Genomic DNA, 14,266 nt, shown 5'->3' with positions numbered 1-14,266 from the left:
ACAGTGTTGTGTGCACGTGTCCTGAAAATCATCAGCGATTTCTGGCAGCCAGTTTGATGTGTGTCTCAGTTTGTTTTCCGTTTCTTTTGGGGAGGAAAAGACAAGCAAAGCAAGAGTCAACAATCAACATGTTGATTTATGCAGCTACTAGTTCTTTCCATTACGCCTACCACCACGGAAGCAGAGTTTGTTCTCCATTATTTTTGATGTATGAGAGCCTTAGCTGCGTAGCGCAAGGTCAGAATCAACAGTCAAGAGTTGATTTATGCAGCTCTTGGTTCCCTACTGCTATCGTACATCAGGGCAGGATATTAACACTGTTCACAAGGCAAAAGTGCCTACTCTCTTGACTGGGGTTGGTGAGTTTTGTCCCGTCTACCAGCCACAGCAACTGTTGGTTATTGTCTTCCAGTGACTTCTGAAGTGTTGCAGCAACTTTTGGCAGGCAGCGTCAAAACCGCCCATTCGTAGGGCACAAACTGTAAATCTTTGATTAATGCTCGTGTGTGAGCGTGTGCAACTTTGTTTCACTGAACACATTCTCAAAGAATGTCATTTCTCATTTTAGCGATTGTGACAGCAAGTTTAATTCTGTTCCCTGCTGCACAAATATTTTCTGGCAGCAAATATTTAACAGTAAATGAGGAACTAACATTTTCAAATTATTTTTCTTCGTGGAAAGAAAAGTTGTTCAGGATGAAGTCGTATTTGTCTTTCAAATTCAAATTCTCGTGTAAATCAGACTTGATTATGGGGGCTTCACAGGGATTAGTCTTGCACCTGTATGTTTGTCACAGTACATTTTTATGCTTCTAAAAGGCAACATTTTTAAACAACAGAGAATACATTCTGCTGATGTTACTTGTACACAATAGCACTGAATTTGAATCAACTCAAATTGACTGATTTGTATTACCAAGGAACATACAGTGCTATGGAAAGGTGATTACGTGGAGATTATCAAGATTTTTTTTTTTTCTTTTTTGGGAAAATTTGAAATTGTTCTTTGTTCGTTTTGGTCAGTAACATTGAAACCCGACTGTGCCAAACATCTAATTAATAAAATGTATTTAAGTTCTTGATTAAAATACATGTTGAATGTTTTTCGTTGTCCCTTTTCTTGGCACCTCTGCCTTTGTGAAACAATTCTGCCCAGATGAGTCTCAAAAATATCTCGACTATATGTGTTCTCACAAGTACTTGAAAGAAAGCATTCCTGAGAATAATTCCCGTAGTCACAGCCCACAGGAAAAGGCAAACTCACGTAAAGCACTTCGAGACAGTCCGAAGACACACATTATGGGAAAAAGTCGGTGTCTCCGTAACACGCACGTGTCTCACTGTCAGAACACCACTTAAAAGCTCTGGGCGTTGCTTGCAGCAGTGAATAGAGACCACTCCCTCAGCTTTCACTTAAGCAGCTGAAAGATCTGGTTGATCAAGGTTGCTGAAAGACGCATACAGAAGAGCAAAGCAGGCCCGACACAATGGCTTCTTTCCTCACAACAAACATGATAAAGGAGTTTCTGTTTTGATCCATTGTTTATCTCTGCAAGTGGAGTTTTACCAGGTGGAGCGCCTTATCAGCAAACCAGTTTGCACAGTGTGAAGTTTAAAGAATTATGTTGAAAAACATTTCTTCAAATTCTGATTATGCTTCTTAGTTTAAAGAGCAGTATTTTCTGCTGACATCCCCGTTTTTTTGTTTTTTTTTTTACTCATAAGGAGCTATGCAGTCTATTTTGAGTTTATGTAAAAATAAAACTAATAATTTTACCAATATTGCTTTTGCATGACAGAAACCTCCATAATTCTCTCTCATTAATCTGATCAAAGCAGTTGATATCCCTCACTCTTGAGCGGCCGGGTAACCTGATCGGTGTTTTGGTGTACTTTGATTTCACAGCTGAAACAAACCTACTAGGAATTGGAATTACTCTGCTCATTTTGTAAGAAAGTGAGTGGTAAATGGTTTTGACGTGAACATCAGCAGTTAATGTCGGCTGCTCTTCAAATACACTCAGCGGGGTCCATTTTTCTGACATGTCATCCTCTGGGAACCATTAGTATTTTCTGTCAGAGGTAAAACTATATTCCTTCATGGTTTTCCTCTGCCATCAATCTCTCTGACAGGAAATTGCTTTAATTGAGTTTTCACTTGTATACTCAGATTGGCATTGAACGTGGCAAGGTAGATGCAGATCAGAAGTTTGGTTAGTTTGATAAATATGAATGCACTTTTTGATGAGCAGACATTGGGACAGATTTTCATATGGCTTTCCCTTTTAAGACTTGTACTAAGGCTTGTGCATGCCTTTAAGATTTATATTTTTGTTAGCATTTGACATGCAATTTAGGACATTTATTGAAGTTTTTCATTGCATTTATAAGGTGCTTTTAGCTCCTGCGAAATAGGCGTAGGCCATTTTTAGATTGTCATGATATGAGATCCTTTTGTTGAGTTTGAACAGTTTCACAGTATTTAGTACTTATAACTATATTAAAGGTATGTGGTGATCACTTTTATTTAAAACAACAATAAAAAATTAACCATCATGATTATTGCTGCTGTTCTGACTTGTACAAAAATATTAGATGTCCACTTAATTTAGTAGTACTTTTTAAGTAAATATGTTTATAGTGCAGATATTCATTTTTGACATGTGGATTATAACAATCTGATATTTGCTGGTTAATTAGCTGGGCTACCTGCTCCACTAGTCAAATGGCTGTTGGCTACCTAAATTATTTTCAAAACATCCAAATGTGTTTTTCTTACAAGCTTGGGGTGCATAGTAGCCACCTATCAGCCAGCTCGCCTGCAGTGCTCAGCAACAACAAAAAGAAAAGCATCGTTTTACTCTGTGACTCGTACAGCCACAGAAAACTCGGATCGCTCTAAAATTTGTCTGGTAAATTGTTTCAAGTATTTTTAATGATCTACCAGACAAAGTCTGAGATATATTATGATCTAACCATTATGTTTAAAAAAAAAAAAATCATTTTAACCTACTCACTTAGCATTTGATCTTTTTTCCTGAGTTTGCAAAGCTTTCTGAATTTCTCTTGAAGAACAGTAAATAAAACCCTTCCAAAATATTTTGATCTGAGCTTTCCCGACATGATCGCCCCTTAATTCATTCATTCATCATATTAAAGGCAGAGGCAACATTTTACTGTGTGTGGGGGAAGAACTACTGTAAAACAAGGTTTTGATATTAAATTTAAACAAAATTGCTGACATAGTCTCATATTAAAAGTGAGTATTTTAGCATTAGTAATTGCAAACAGCCAGTGTGTTTGTGTGACCGTAGGCCCTTATGTCTTTTTCCTTTTCCCTTTTCTTTTTCTTTTTGTTTAGAAACAACCTTAGTGAAAAGTATGGTAGCATGATCTGTCATTACTTTGGTATGGCGTATTCATTAACCAGAAAAAAAAAAAATAGGAATTTTGGGTTTCAGGTTGCCTCGTTACTGGTCAGTTTGCTACAACTTTGAATTGTTTTAACAGTTGATTTCTCTGTGCATCTCTGTCTGAAATAGTTTCTCCTCCAGGCAAATTATTGTAACTGATGAAATGAAGAACACTAGTTGAAAAACAGGTGCTAGTGTTACACCTGTTTGCTGGCAAATCCATGTGTATATGGAATGTTTTTAATCTTTAGCAAAACTTCTTGATCCCTCGGATCTCATTAAGGAAGTTGCTTTTTAAATACATTTGAGCTATGAACACATGTATGGTACGTCTGCTACTTTTTTCCCAGCTGCCAGAGCTGATCTGAGCTCCTTCCTTACAAATAAACTCGATAAATAGAAAGAAAAGAAAAAAATAAAAGCAAATCCAAACAAGGAAATTACTAAAGTAATCCGTTTCAGATGGAATAGTTGAGTATGAAACAATGTGCCCTCTGTGCTTTAATTGGTGGAACATGGAGCTTAAACTTTGTCTACATAACATCTAAAAACTCAGCAAGACACATCAAAAAGCCCTTTCAGAAACGATCATTTTCCCAAGTACAGAGCGGAGGGGGGATCGGAAAGACGAGGGAAAAAACAAGCATAATTAGTTTGACCACCATGTCATTTGAAATGGCATTAGCAATAACAAATCAGAAAACAATAAAAGATGAGAACAAAGATAAATTAAACGTATTACGTTTCATGGTTAAAGCGACTGAGAACGAATCTAAGCCATCTGTGTATCGTTCTCAGTTCTCATATATGTACATATGTGTATTTCATGGGCAGCGAGGTAGCTCAGCATGTGTGGGTATGTGCTTATATACACATCTGCGCGCGCGTGTGTGTGTGCTGTGAGCTAGCCGAGACTTGCTGAGTGGGTGTTTGTGTGTAATCATCTACGTCAGGCCGTCATGAATGGTGTGTTTGAGACAGAGCGGAGTGTGGAGTTCCTTGGGCTGGACCAAATTGGAAACAGAAAAACAAACATTCCCTAGGAACCCCTGCTCTCCGCCTACCCCCGCCTGCCTCAGTCTGCTGGCTAGTGGCGCAGTCCAACCTGTCTGGAACAATGTAATGTTCTATAGTCAGACCGGACCACACACGTCCTTCAAGGTGGGGGGGGTCGGAGGTGGTGATGGTGGGTGGTGGTTGGGTTGGGGGCGAGGGGGGTCTTAGCCGCAGTGACAGTTGGGAAAGCAGACAGAAGAAGCATTTGAAAATGACAGGGAGCTCCGCTGATGGATTGATAGGACAGACGGCTCGAGTGGAAAACTGAGACAGGGAAGTAGGCGTTACACTGGGAGGGAGGTTAAAGTAGCTGGGGATGAAAAGAAAAAAACAAAACAAAACAGCGAGATAAGTCTTTGTGGAGAAAATAAAGAAAACACACAATGTGGAATAAAGCACAGTGAGGCAGCGAATGACAGTGATTAAATCAAATGACTAAGCAGGAGCTCGATTGAGTCAGAACTCCGCAAGGAAAAATATTTAGTTACGCTCCCTCCTTCCAATAAAGAAAACCTTTCTCTCTCCTCTCTTTTCCTGTTGTTCTACTAATCAGTAAGTAGCTGGCCTGTTTTCTTCTCTCTCGCTCTCTCTGCTTTCCCTCACAGCCAAAAAAATAAAAAATAATAATAAAAAAAAATAAAAACATTCTTATTTTCTCGCAGCTCTAATAGCTAATACTATTATGTGGTCAGACTTGAAACAACAGGAAGCATGTATGTGTGTGGATGTGCGCGTGTGTAGCTTCAGAGTCGGGATATTGCAGCCTGGAGAAACCGTCAGAATGTAATCCTTTGTGGTTATAGTTTTGTATTCATAAGCTGATGTTTGATTTGTTTAAATTGCTGAAAGGTTATCCGAGGACGTGGGACATTTACAGAAATTTTTACTTATTCCAAAACCATGTTTTTTTTTTTTTGTTTTTTTTTTTACTCCTCTTAAAAATATGACTGTTTTAAACTGGGAGGGTATAAAAATGACTCATAATTTCAGTTATGAGTCATAATGTGCAGATTTCCCTTTTTCACATGAAAACAGTCAGTGTGTTCATTTTCTATTTGTGCAAACAAAGTTAGAGCTACATGGGGAAGTGGCAAGGAGCACAGGCAACCCTCGGAGTGGGGATTGCAGGATGAGAACGCTATTCATTCTCATCTCTTTCAAAGCTAGTGTTGCATAATTCATGTATAGTAAGCTTCAAACAATAGACAGGGCTCTTTTATTCTGCATGTGCGTATGTTTAAAAATTTGTATAACCCACCGGTGATATCCAGTACGCTGCAATTCAAAAAGTAAAACACTTTACAACCATAACTTTAAATGTATTGGACTTTTATTTTCTAGACCAAACCAAAGTAGCACATAATTGTGAAGTGGATGGAAAAGAATATGTAGTCCCTTTACTTGGACACACTTAAATAAAATCAAGTGCAGATGTTCTGTGAATTGTTGGGGAACATTAGTGAACAAATAGCATCACCAAGAGCAGGGAAAACAACAGACTGGTCAAGGAGAAAGTTGTGGATAAGTTCAAAACAGGGTTTTAAAAAAACAAAACAAAAAATCTGGCCTTGAAGGAAGAGTTTGCAAGTAAAAAGCTGAAATTGTGAGAAAGGATGATGTCGGTGATGTTAAAATGCCATAGCAAAAACAATGCAGATCACCCTAATGCACTACTTCTACTGTGAAAGACGGTGGTGGCAGCGCCATGCTTACCTTCAGCAGGATGCTGATACTAGAAGGAAATCATCGAGTCTGCAGCTCTGAGACCTGTTCTTTTAACTTTTGGATCTTAACCATACTGCAAGAGCTACAATGCATTGGCTTCATTCAAAGTATATTCAGGTATATTCATTGGGAGTGTCCTAGTCAAAGTCCTGATGTAAATCCCAAAGAAACATTTTTGGCAAGATTGGCACACGCACACACACTCGGTCTCCATATTTTTACGGTTTGATTTGTGGTGGTAACTGAACGACGCACACCTTTACACACGCCATCTCCAACAGTCCACAAACAATAAAAAAATGGCTGACAATTAAAGTTGGATGGACAGAAACCAGCAGGCGCCGAAGAGTGAGAGGGGACTGAGAGGAGGAGAGAGAGGGGAGTGGCACAAACAGAGAGGGTGGGATGATTTGATTTTTTTTTTTTTTGCGGTTGGGGCAACAAAAGAGGGGAGCCGAGAATCGAAGAGTCTGTGTTTTTAATGCTAGATTTACAGAATAAAGGAAATGTAATTGTCAGCGGTCACGGCCACTGGAAATTTGATATGGAAATCCCAGGAAATTACTCATTAACGACCTCCTTGTTCAGACTCATGGAACAATCAATATTGAAATGGAGTTGGTAATACTCGTAGAGAAAGTGAGACGCTGGATCCTGTTGCGACTGAATGCTGCTGCAGGCTGTTTGTTTCGTCCCCCATCAATTTTCCTGCACCACTCTCTATACTGAATGTTGTGGTTTTTTTTTTCCCAAAGTGCTTTACCTGATTGTGCATGTAATTAGTGTATTTGCTGGAACATTCCCAGTCCATTTATACAGCTACACTCAAGTAAATTCACAGTTTATCATTTAAATAATAAAGATTCTATCTAAACTGAAGCTAGTACATTTCTAGGTCTTAGATGTTTTATGTATATTAAATGTCAATGAAATAAATTAAAGGCCTTAGTTTACAATTGTGAAATTTTCTCTAAAAAGTTTTGTCTTGTACTTTTCCAGGTTAAGGCAACAACTGTGACTGAAGACCAAAAAGCAGGACAGCATTTGTCACCCAGACTCGAGCTGATCAGGAACAAAACTGCGATGGCGCGCAGTTGAGCAGAAGAGGTGCTGCAGCTCCGGACCAAACGTAGCCGATGCTTGTCCCAGTGAAGGACCTTTTTAAACCCACGGCAAAGAAGCTGAACCATTTTTACTCTGACAGTTGTGGACCTCTGAGGACTCGCAGGGACCAGAAGAGATGGAGTGATACCAGTTTGGGTCCGACGTCTGGTTTCTGCTTTCCATTACTTTGTTTTGGAGTAACAGGGGAACCGTGCAGAAGAGCTGTGCTACCGGACAGACTCGTGTAATCAAGCTGGTTGAACAAAACTGATGCCAAAGCCATGATGTTTTGATAACCTGATGACCAGCACAGGTAAGGTTTGTTTAATTCAGCTCCGTTAAAATGACTCAAAAGCCGTCCACAGCTAAAACCAAAAGGACTTATTTTACCAGAAGATACAGAAGCACCCACATATTTATTGACACCCCTGGTAAAGATAAAAGGATAAAAATTTCTAAAACAAAACAATGTTTATTGTAGCCGCAAAACTGAAAAATATAGAAAAATATTTTCTGCTGTTTAAGTATGTTTATTTATTGAAAAAGCATATTCAGCATTAAGAAATAATTTTTCCGATGTTGACACACTATTCCTGATTTTTGGGGCATGGAGTCTTAGTTATTTTTGACGGTCTTCAAATTGGGAAAGACTGGAGGACATATAATTTATTTTGGTCAGATTTATGTTAACGTTTCTGAATCTGGAAGTAGCTACTCCATCGAACCTTATATTACATGTACAGTTCATTAGATATATTGAGAAAGAAAATGTAAGGGAACAGAAATATGTCTACAGAGTTCCAACTTTTTTCAGTGTGAAAATATTCCACTGCAATAAACAAAATTATTTCAGAACTCTTTGCACATCTCACACTCTGCTGACTCTTTCAGATGTTTTGTTTTCCGATTACAAAATAATACAGAACTTAAAAAAAAAAATACAAATTCTATGCATTTATGCATGTTATGTTTAAAACCAGCTTAAATATTATTTCAGTTTAAACTGTTAAAGGGACATATTTCTGTAAACTTTATTTTTCTATGTCTTATAGTCTTGTGAAAATAATATCAGTTTAGACTCAATTAAAATAAACATATTTATTAGCAACAGGGATATAGATTGTGTTTGTGTTGTGTAAGCATTTTTCCATTGGAATTTTTATTTTTGATTAGGCAAATAAAAGTTTTTTTTTGTTTTTTTTAAAGCTTTACAAAAAAAACTATTTATATAGTTAAAAAAAAAAGAAGGAAACTTAGGTTTCCTCTCAGAGCTTTATTGATTTGTGGACCAACATTGCTTCCTGCTCAGCGACCTTATCTGATTGTTCACATCAGCTACGTTTTTTTTTTTAATTTTTTATTTTTTTTTATGCTGAGTAGCAAAGCCCGATGACAAACCTGTCATACTCATACCGTTGGGGGAAGTGACTGTGCATTGCCTCTGAATGCTCCCTGTGCTCTGGGTTTCAGTAATAATATTTGCCCATGATGAGGGAAATCTGTTACTGTACGGCTTGAATGAGTAGAGATCACGTCCACGAACAGTTGAAGAATGTCTCTGACGTTAAACGTCAGAATAACTGACTCATAGTCAAACATTACCTGCTCCTCCGTCATGCTGGTGCATTCCACTTCAGTAAGCCCCATTAGCAGAGCTCATCAGTTCCTCACAGTGAAAATTAGAGGGGATGTCTTTATCAGCTACTTGGCCGACGCTAAATCTGTAAGTAAAGGTTATGAGTGTGCAGTAGACTAAATCTGCTTGATGCTACAGATTGCTAGCAACATTTTCGATGAACTATGTCATATTTTATAACATAGTTACGTGATGATAAGCTCATAAAATAATCATGTGACCTTTTGTGTTATTTGGTGACACTTTAAACCCTGCTTACGTTCGTTTTGCCGCTTTCGTTTTGTGACGTGCATTCAAGAATGCACTGACATATTTGCAAGCTGTTATGCTACAGGAAATGCAAATGCGTACAGTGGAGAGGTTATTATGTAAGTGTGATCACAAGGCTGCAGCGGTTTGTGAAGAGGAGTACGTAATTATTGCAGCGTCTTCTGCTTCTTCTGCAAATTTCATGTGCATTTATTCTGGTATTTCTAAATACGTGGTAAACCTTTATTTTATGCGAGTTATAAATGGGTGAGTTTGTAGACGTATATATTGTCTTTTCATACCAAATCTAATATATTTTTATACCAACACAACTTTATTTTGTTGGACTTGAAATTACATATTTTAGAAATGGTGTATAGACACTTTGTTAATCTCTTGTTTACTATATAAACATGCATGTGTCACCAGTAGAAAGGGAAACAACTCCTCATTAATCAGGTTTGGTATGAGAGGCCATCTGCCACAACCCACCTGGGTTTTGAGTTGGACGCCATAGTGGTTATTGTGTAACCACTATATTGTGCCATAAAAAATACACTAATATAATATTTACATTTATGAGTGTATTTTTAAGCTTAGTTCCGACCCCTTTGTTTACAAGTGTAGAAACTGTTCCTATTTGCCCTTCTTCAACCCCCACAGATGGGGTTGTGATTCCCCACTGCTTCGAAGCCTAAAGCTAAGGGCTGAACATGAGGGGCAAGTGGTAAAATAGGACTCAGCCTTAAAAGAGCCGTTAAACGGTCCACTGGCTCTATCAAAAATGTCTATCAAAATGAAAACGGGCCACAGTCAGACCAGATGTTTCAGGTGTTTCAGACTAAAAGAAATTGGCTCACGTTTTACATTCACAGTTTTGGTTTTCAGTTTTTCTTTGAACATAATTGTTATTGATGCACCACTCAGCCAGGATGCAACAAAATTGCCAATCTTTGCTTGACGGCCTCTGACTGGTGATCAATAAGTCAAATGGTTGAAGATCTTTTTTTTTTCTTCTCTGTTTGTTCATTTCCCTTTAATATTTATGCAGACATCTAAGAGAGCTGATGTCTCAAAACCAGCGGATTCCTGCTTTTCTCACACTCTCATCGTTTTTCTCCCCCCAGACTTGGCAGTTTAAATTAATAATTAGACGAACCAATCAATTGACCAGAGATCGATTAGCAGATCAAAAACCATAAAATCTGAATTCTTTTTCAGTTCCTACACTGCATCAAAACTAAGATCATTTTCCGATTAATTCAGAATCATTACCTTCATCAAAAATGGGCAGTAAATGTTTTCAGTGTTATTGATTTTAGAATATATGAATATAAATGGAAAAAAAAATAACTTGACAGGTCAGACCTAAAGGAAGACCAGAAATGGTCATCGGGCAGAAAAAGACATCATTTCCACAATGAACTGTTTTATTATGAGTTTTCATGCAGTTTGGCCCCTATTTAATTTGTCCTGTCGGTGAGGCGTTGCGCGACTTTTTAATTTGTAAAACAATCCGCTAGGTGATCGATTCATGTGATGATTCGATTATTTATCTTCTGTTTCTTTAAAACTGTCTGAATTAACAGTTTGTAGGTCTTTTTCTGAATTAATGTCATGATAAATTATTAGTGTTTAAAGTTTGAGTAAACACGGTGCCTGTTTTGCGCCCCTGAGTGGAAGCATGTGTGCGCCTATGATGGAGTTAGTGCTTGTATGTTTTTCATTATGTGGTACGGTGGCTTTGCTTGGTGATGTTTTTCAGTAGGGCGGATTGCTTTGAGCTCCTTGATGCTTTTAGACGTGGTTTTGATTGTGTGTGTCCAACTATGTCTCTGCATGTGAATATGCATGCCTTTAGATGTGGACTGTATATACAGATGTTCGCTGATGCGCTCTTGTTTGTGTGTGTGTGTGTGTGTGTGTGTCTTGTGGTATTGAATGCTCTTTGATATGCCTGCTCCTTTAAGACTTGCTTATAACTTCGGAATGTCGAACAGAGATAATTCAGTCATTCCCACAAAGCAGTTTGACAGTCGTACTACACACAAACACATTAGCATGTTCGCTGCTCACAAAGCAGTTTGTGTCTGTGATGTATTTGCCTAGAAATAAGTTCTGCCCCTTTTGAGTAAGTGGAGCCACAATTGCTTTTTTTTTTTTTTTTCCCCGCAGTCTTTCTAATTTTCATACCATCGTTTGTGAAGCACATTCATAACAGAGCCCGGAGTTACAAAAATGTGTCAGCTTGCAAACGTCAACTACCTGTTGACCTATTTGCACAAAATATGTCAGAGGATAGCTCATTGTGTGCTGGGTGATCTCATCTTTTCACAGCTCTGCAGTCGGGGATATCGCTTCTAGTTCTCCCACGACCACGTATTTTGTGTCAGCGTATCACGGTGTGTGAGACGAAGCCGTGACCGTTTATCATTTTGCAGGAAAGGCACACGCAACACTTTGAATCCGGTCTGTTTTTTCCAAAATACTGAACGGCAAATAGTTCTAATTAATTACAATTAAAGGTTATTAATTGTGCAGGCAAAGATTTATAAAGACAGTGTCACCATTTGTCATTGCAATTAATGACTTCATTTGTAAGTTTGTAAAGGACTAACTCAGATAAAGGACACAGAATCAATCAGAGATCAGTGGCAGATGTGAGCGAACCACAGTCGGTCTGTTTGTAAGAACCCGATGTGGGATTGGTCGAGGTCAGTGTCATCACACTGTTTTACCTCATTCTTTCTTCCCCGCAGAGAGGCTATGCTCCATTTTTTTGGTCAAAACATTCTTCCAATATGAATCAGTTTGACTTTACTAATTGGTAGTGACGCTCCAGACTGAGGGCAAGTTTTCCCCGTAAATATTCACAATACCAAAAATCATATTTTGTCCTTTTCCTACCTCTTCAGTTATAAAAATGTAAAATGACATTTTTAAATCCAGTCTTATTTGTGTTTCACTAATGTTAATTATTGATTGATTAATTATGCAGTGCTTGTGAAAATGATGAACTTCTGGGAAAAAAAACCCAAAACAAAACTGCAAAATAAGCATCAGACTAGTAGAGAGTTGAGTCAGTTTTCTGATATGTTGGTTACTGCTTTGTAAGTGTTGGGGACAACTTCTCAAAACTAATATTGAATCATGTTTATTAGATTATAGACTTTTAAAAGTTGAAGGACAAGGGCATCTGTCTTTGCTTAATTTTTTTCTATAAAAAAATTACTCAGATTCAGATGGCTTACAGGCAAAACGAGTGATGGACTGAGCCTAGTTTTTGTTTTTATCATTTGCCTCGTTTGTGCAATTTTGGAGAGAATATGCATTAAAGTTTATGACACAAATGGGCTTTGTACATAGGACACACGTACATGTTTGGCTTAGTTTAACGTTCACTTCTTGAAAATTGCTTGGATGCGATCTCCGTGTCTGTGTTTGCACACATGCAGTCTGCATGTACGCTCTTGTCTGGGTGTGCGCAGATTTGGGTGTGTGCTCTTATTTTTGTTTGGTTTGCCCAAAACTTGTGTTGTTGCCAAGAGAACAAGTGTTAACAAGCTCTGCACAGACTGCATTTATTTAATCCATATGCCGGTGATGTATACAGCTGTGAGCTGCTCCTGGTGTGTCTGGGAGGAAAAATCACTCTGCACTTGCAGTGTTGTGCATGCTAGAAAACTACTGCAAAGTCAGCTTGAATGTGACTGCTTATACTGACCAAAAGCTGCAGCTTCTTCTTTTTTTTTTTTGCTGAAATCTAAATGATTGTACCTGTGCAGATTTATTCTGTATCGCTACAGCCAACCTTTGTCTGTATACATTTATAATACAGGAAAGCCTAATCTGATGACTGATCCGTCATCAGAATTTGAATTGTACACTATAGGTTTTAGAGTTCCTATATAGTTGATTTGAAGAGGCCCAGACTCTGGCAGCACCAGAGTCACTCCAGACAACGGGGACTGTAGCACGACCAGTTACAGCAGCCAGGCAGCTCAGGCAGCAGCAGAACATCCTGCCAAAGCGACAAAAACAGTAGTTGGGAGCCATGAGATGGTTCCAATTGGTAGTTTGCTCACATTCGGGTGCTAACCAAAGCCAAATGCAACCGAGTCGGTCGCCATGCCACACTGAGCTTGTTTGACTGTGTTTCCAGTAGCACAACAGTGACAGTAGAAAGAAAGAAAGAAAGAAAGAAGGGAAAACAAAATTCAAAATTGTCAAAGAAAAAACACTGACTACAAAGGCAAGTCTTTACTCAGTTCTTAGTTGAAATGCGTGCAGTGTTTGTCGAGAGCACACCTAATATTTTCTGTTGATGCTATGATTTTTAAAGCTGCTGTCACAGTTTCTCGTCTTGTGTTTAGGAGTAGGTGAGTTTAATATTTTACCACCATATTTTGTGGTAGTCTTGTGATGGCGACAAAATTGATGACAAGCTAAAATATCATCAGTTGGTATCAAATGTACTCCCTGGTTTGGGTGGTGTCAAACATTGTGAACCAGAGTTTATTGTTTGTTATGCTAGTCTTTTGTGTTTGATAACGACGAAGAGGTGATGATTTCTCTACTTGCAACATGTGCTGGCATAACTAAGACAAGCGTGGTTTGCGCCAAGTAAGAGTCAAAAAAGTTGTGTGTATTTGCTGAAGTTGGCGTGCATGTTCTACACACACTTAGTCCAGTCATCGACAAGTTAAGTGCGCTCTGAATATGCAGAGGCTAGTTTTCTCTTATGCGAATTAGACCAGTGGCTCTCAAACATGCGGCAAGCTCCACATGGGTGGATATATGTTTTTCAAAATATTTCCAGCATACTGACGTACACATACAAATGGCTAAACCTGACTTTGTATTTGTTATGCTTTAAAAACCAAAAGTTAAAAGAAACCTTCTCTGGAGAAGAACTTTAAGTGGTAAAAGCCGAAGATTTCTTGCTGACCTGAACCTTAAGATCCAATATGGTTGCCTTGCATCTAAGACTTTGGGGTTCCAGCAAACCATTGTGAGAAGCGTATGGAAGGATACCCAAAAATGTCGATTAAAGTCATAAAGTGGAAGATTTAAAAAGTTGAGG

At 38.3% G+C, this 14,266-nt stretch overlaps 1 protein-coding gene across 4 annotated transcripts in view; it reads left to right on the top strand.

Annotated features, from left to right (window-relative positions):
• trps1 (trichorhinophalangeal syndrome I) overlaps positions 1-14,266 on the top strand; it is a 127,480-nt gene that overhangs the window by 19,746 nt on the left and 93,468 nt on the right. For all 4 annotated transcript variants that reach the window (XM_007564880.2, XM_016677928.1, XM_016677929.1 and 1 more), the window contains exon 2: positions 7,194-7,611. In XM_007564880.2, the coding sequence (XP_007564942.1) occupies positions 7,599-7,611 (13 nt within the window). In that variant the 5' untranslated portion in view covers positions 7,194-7,598. The remainder of the gene's footprint in view (positions 1-7,193; positions 7,612-14,266) is intronic.

The sequence above is a fragment of the Poecilia formosa genome, unplaced genomic scaffold (genome assembly GCF_000485575.1).
Source record: "Poecilia formosa unplaced genomic scaffold, Poecilia_formosa-5.1.2 Scaffold169, whole genome shotgun sequence".
Lineage (NCBI taxonomy): Eukaryota > Metazoa > Chordata > Actinopteri > Cyprinodontiformes > Poeciliidae > Poecilia > Poecilia formosa.
The sequence above is the reverse complement of the archived record's forward strand: the minus strand, read 5'-3'. Positions and strand labels throughout refer to the sequence as shown.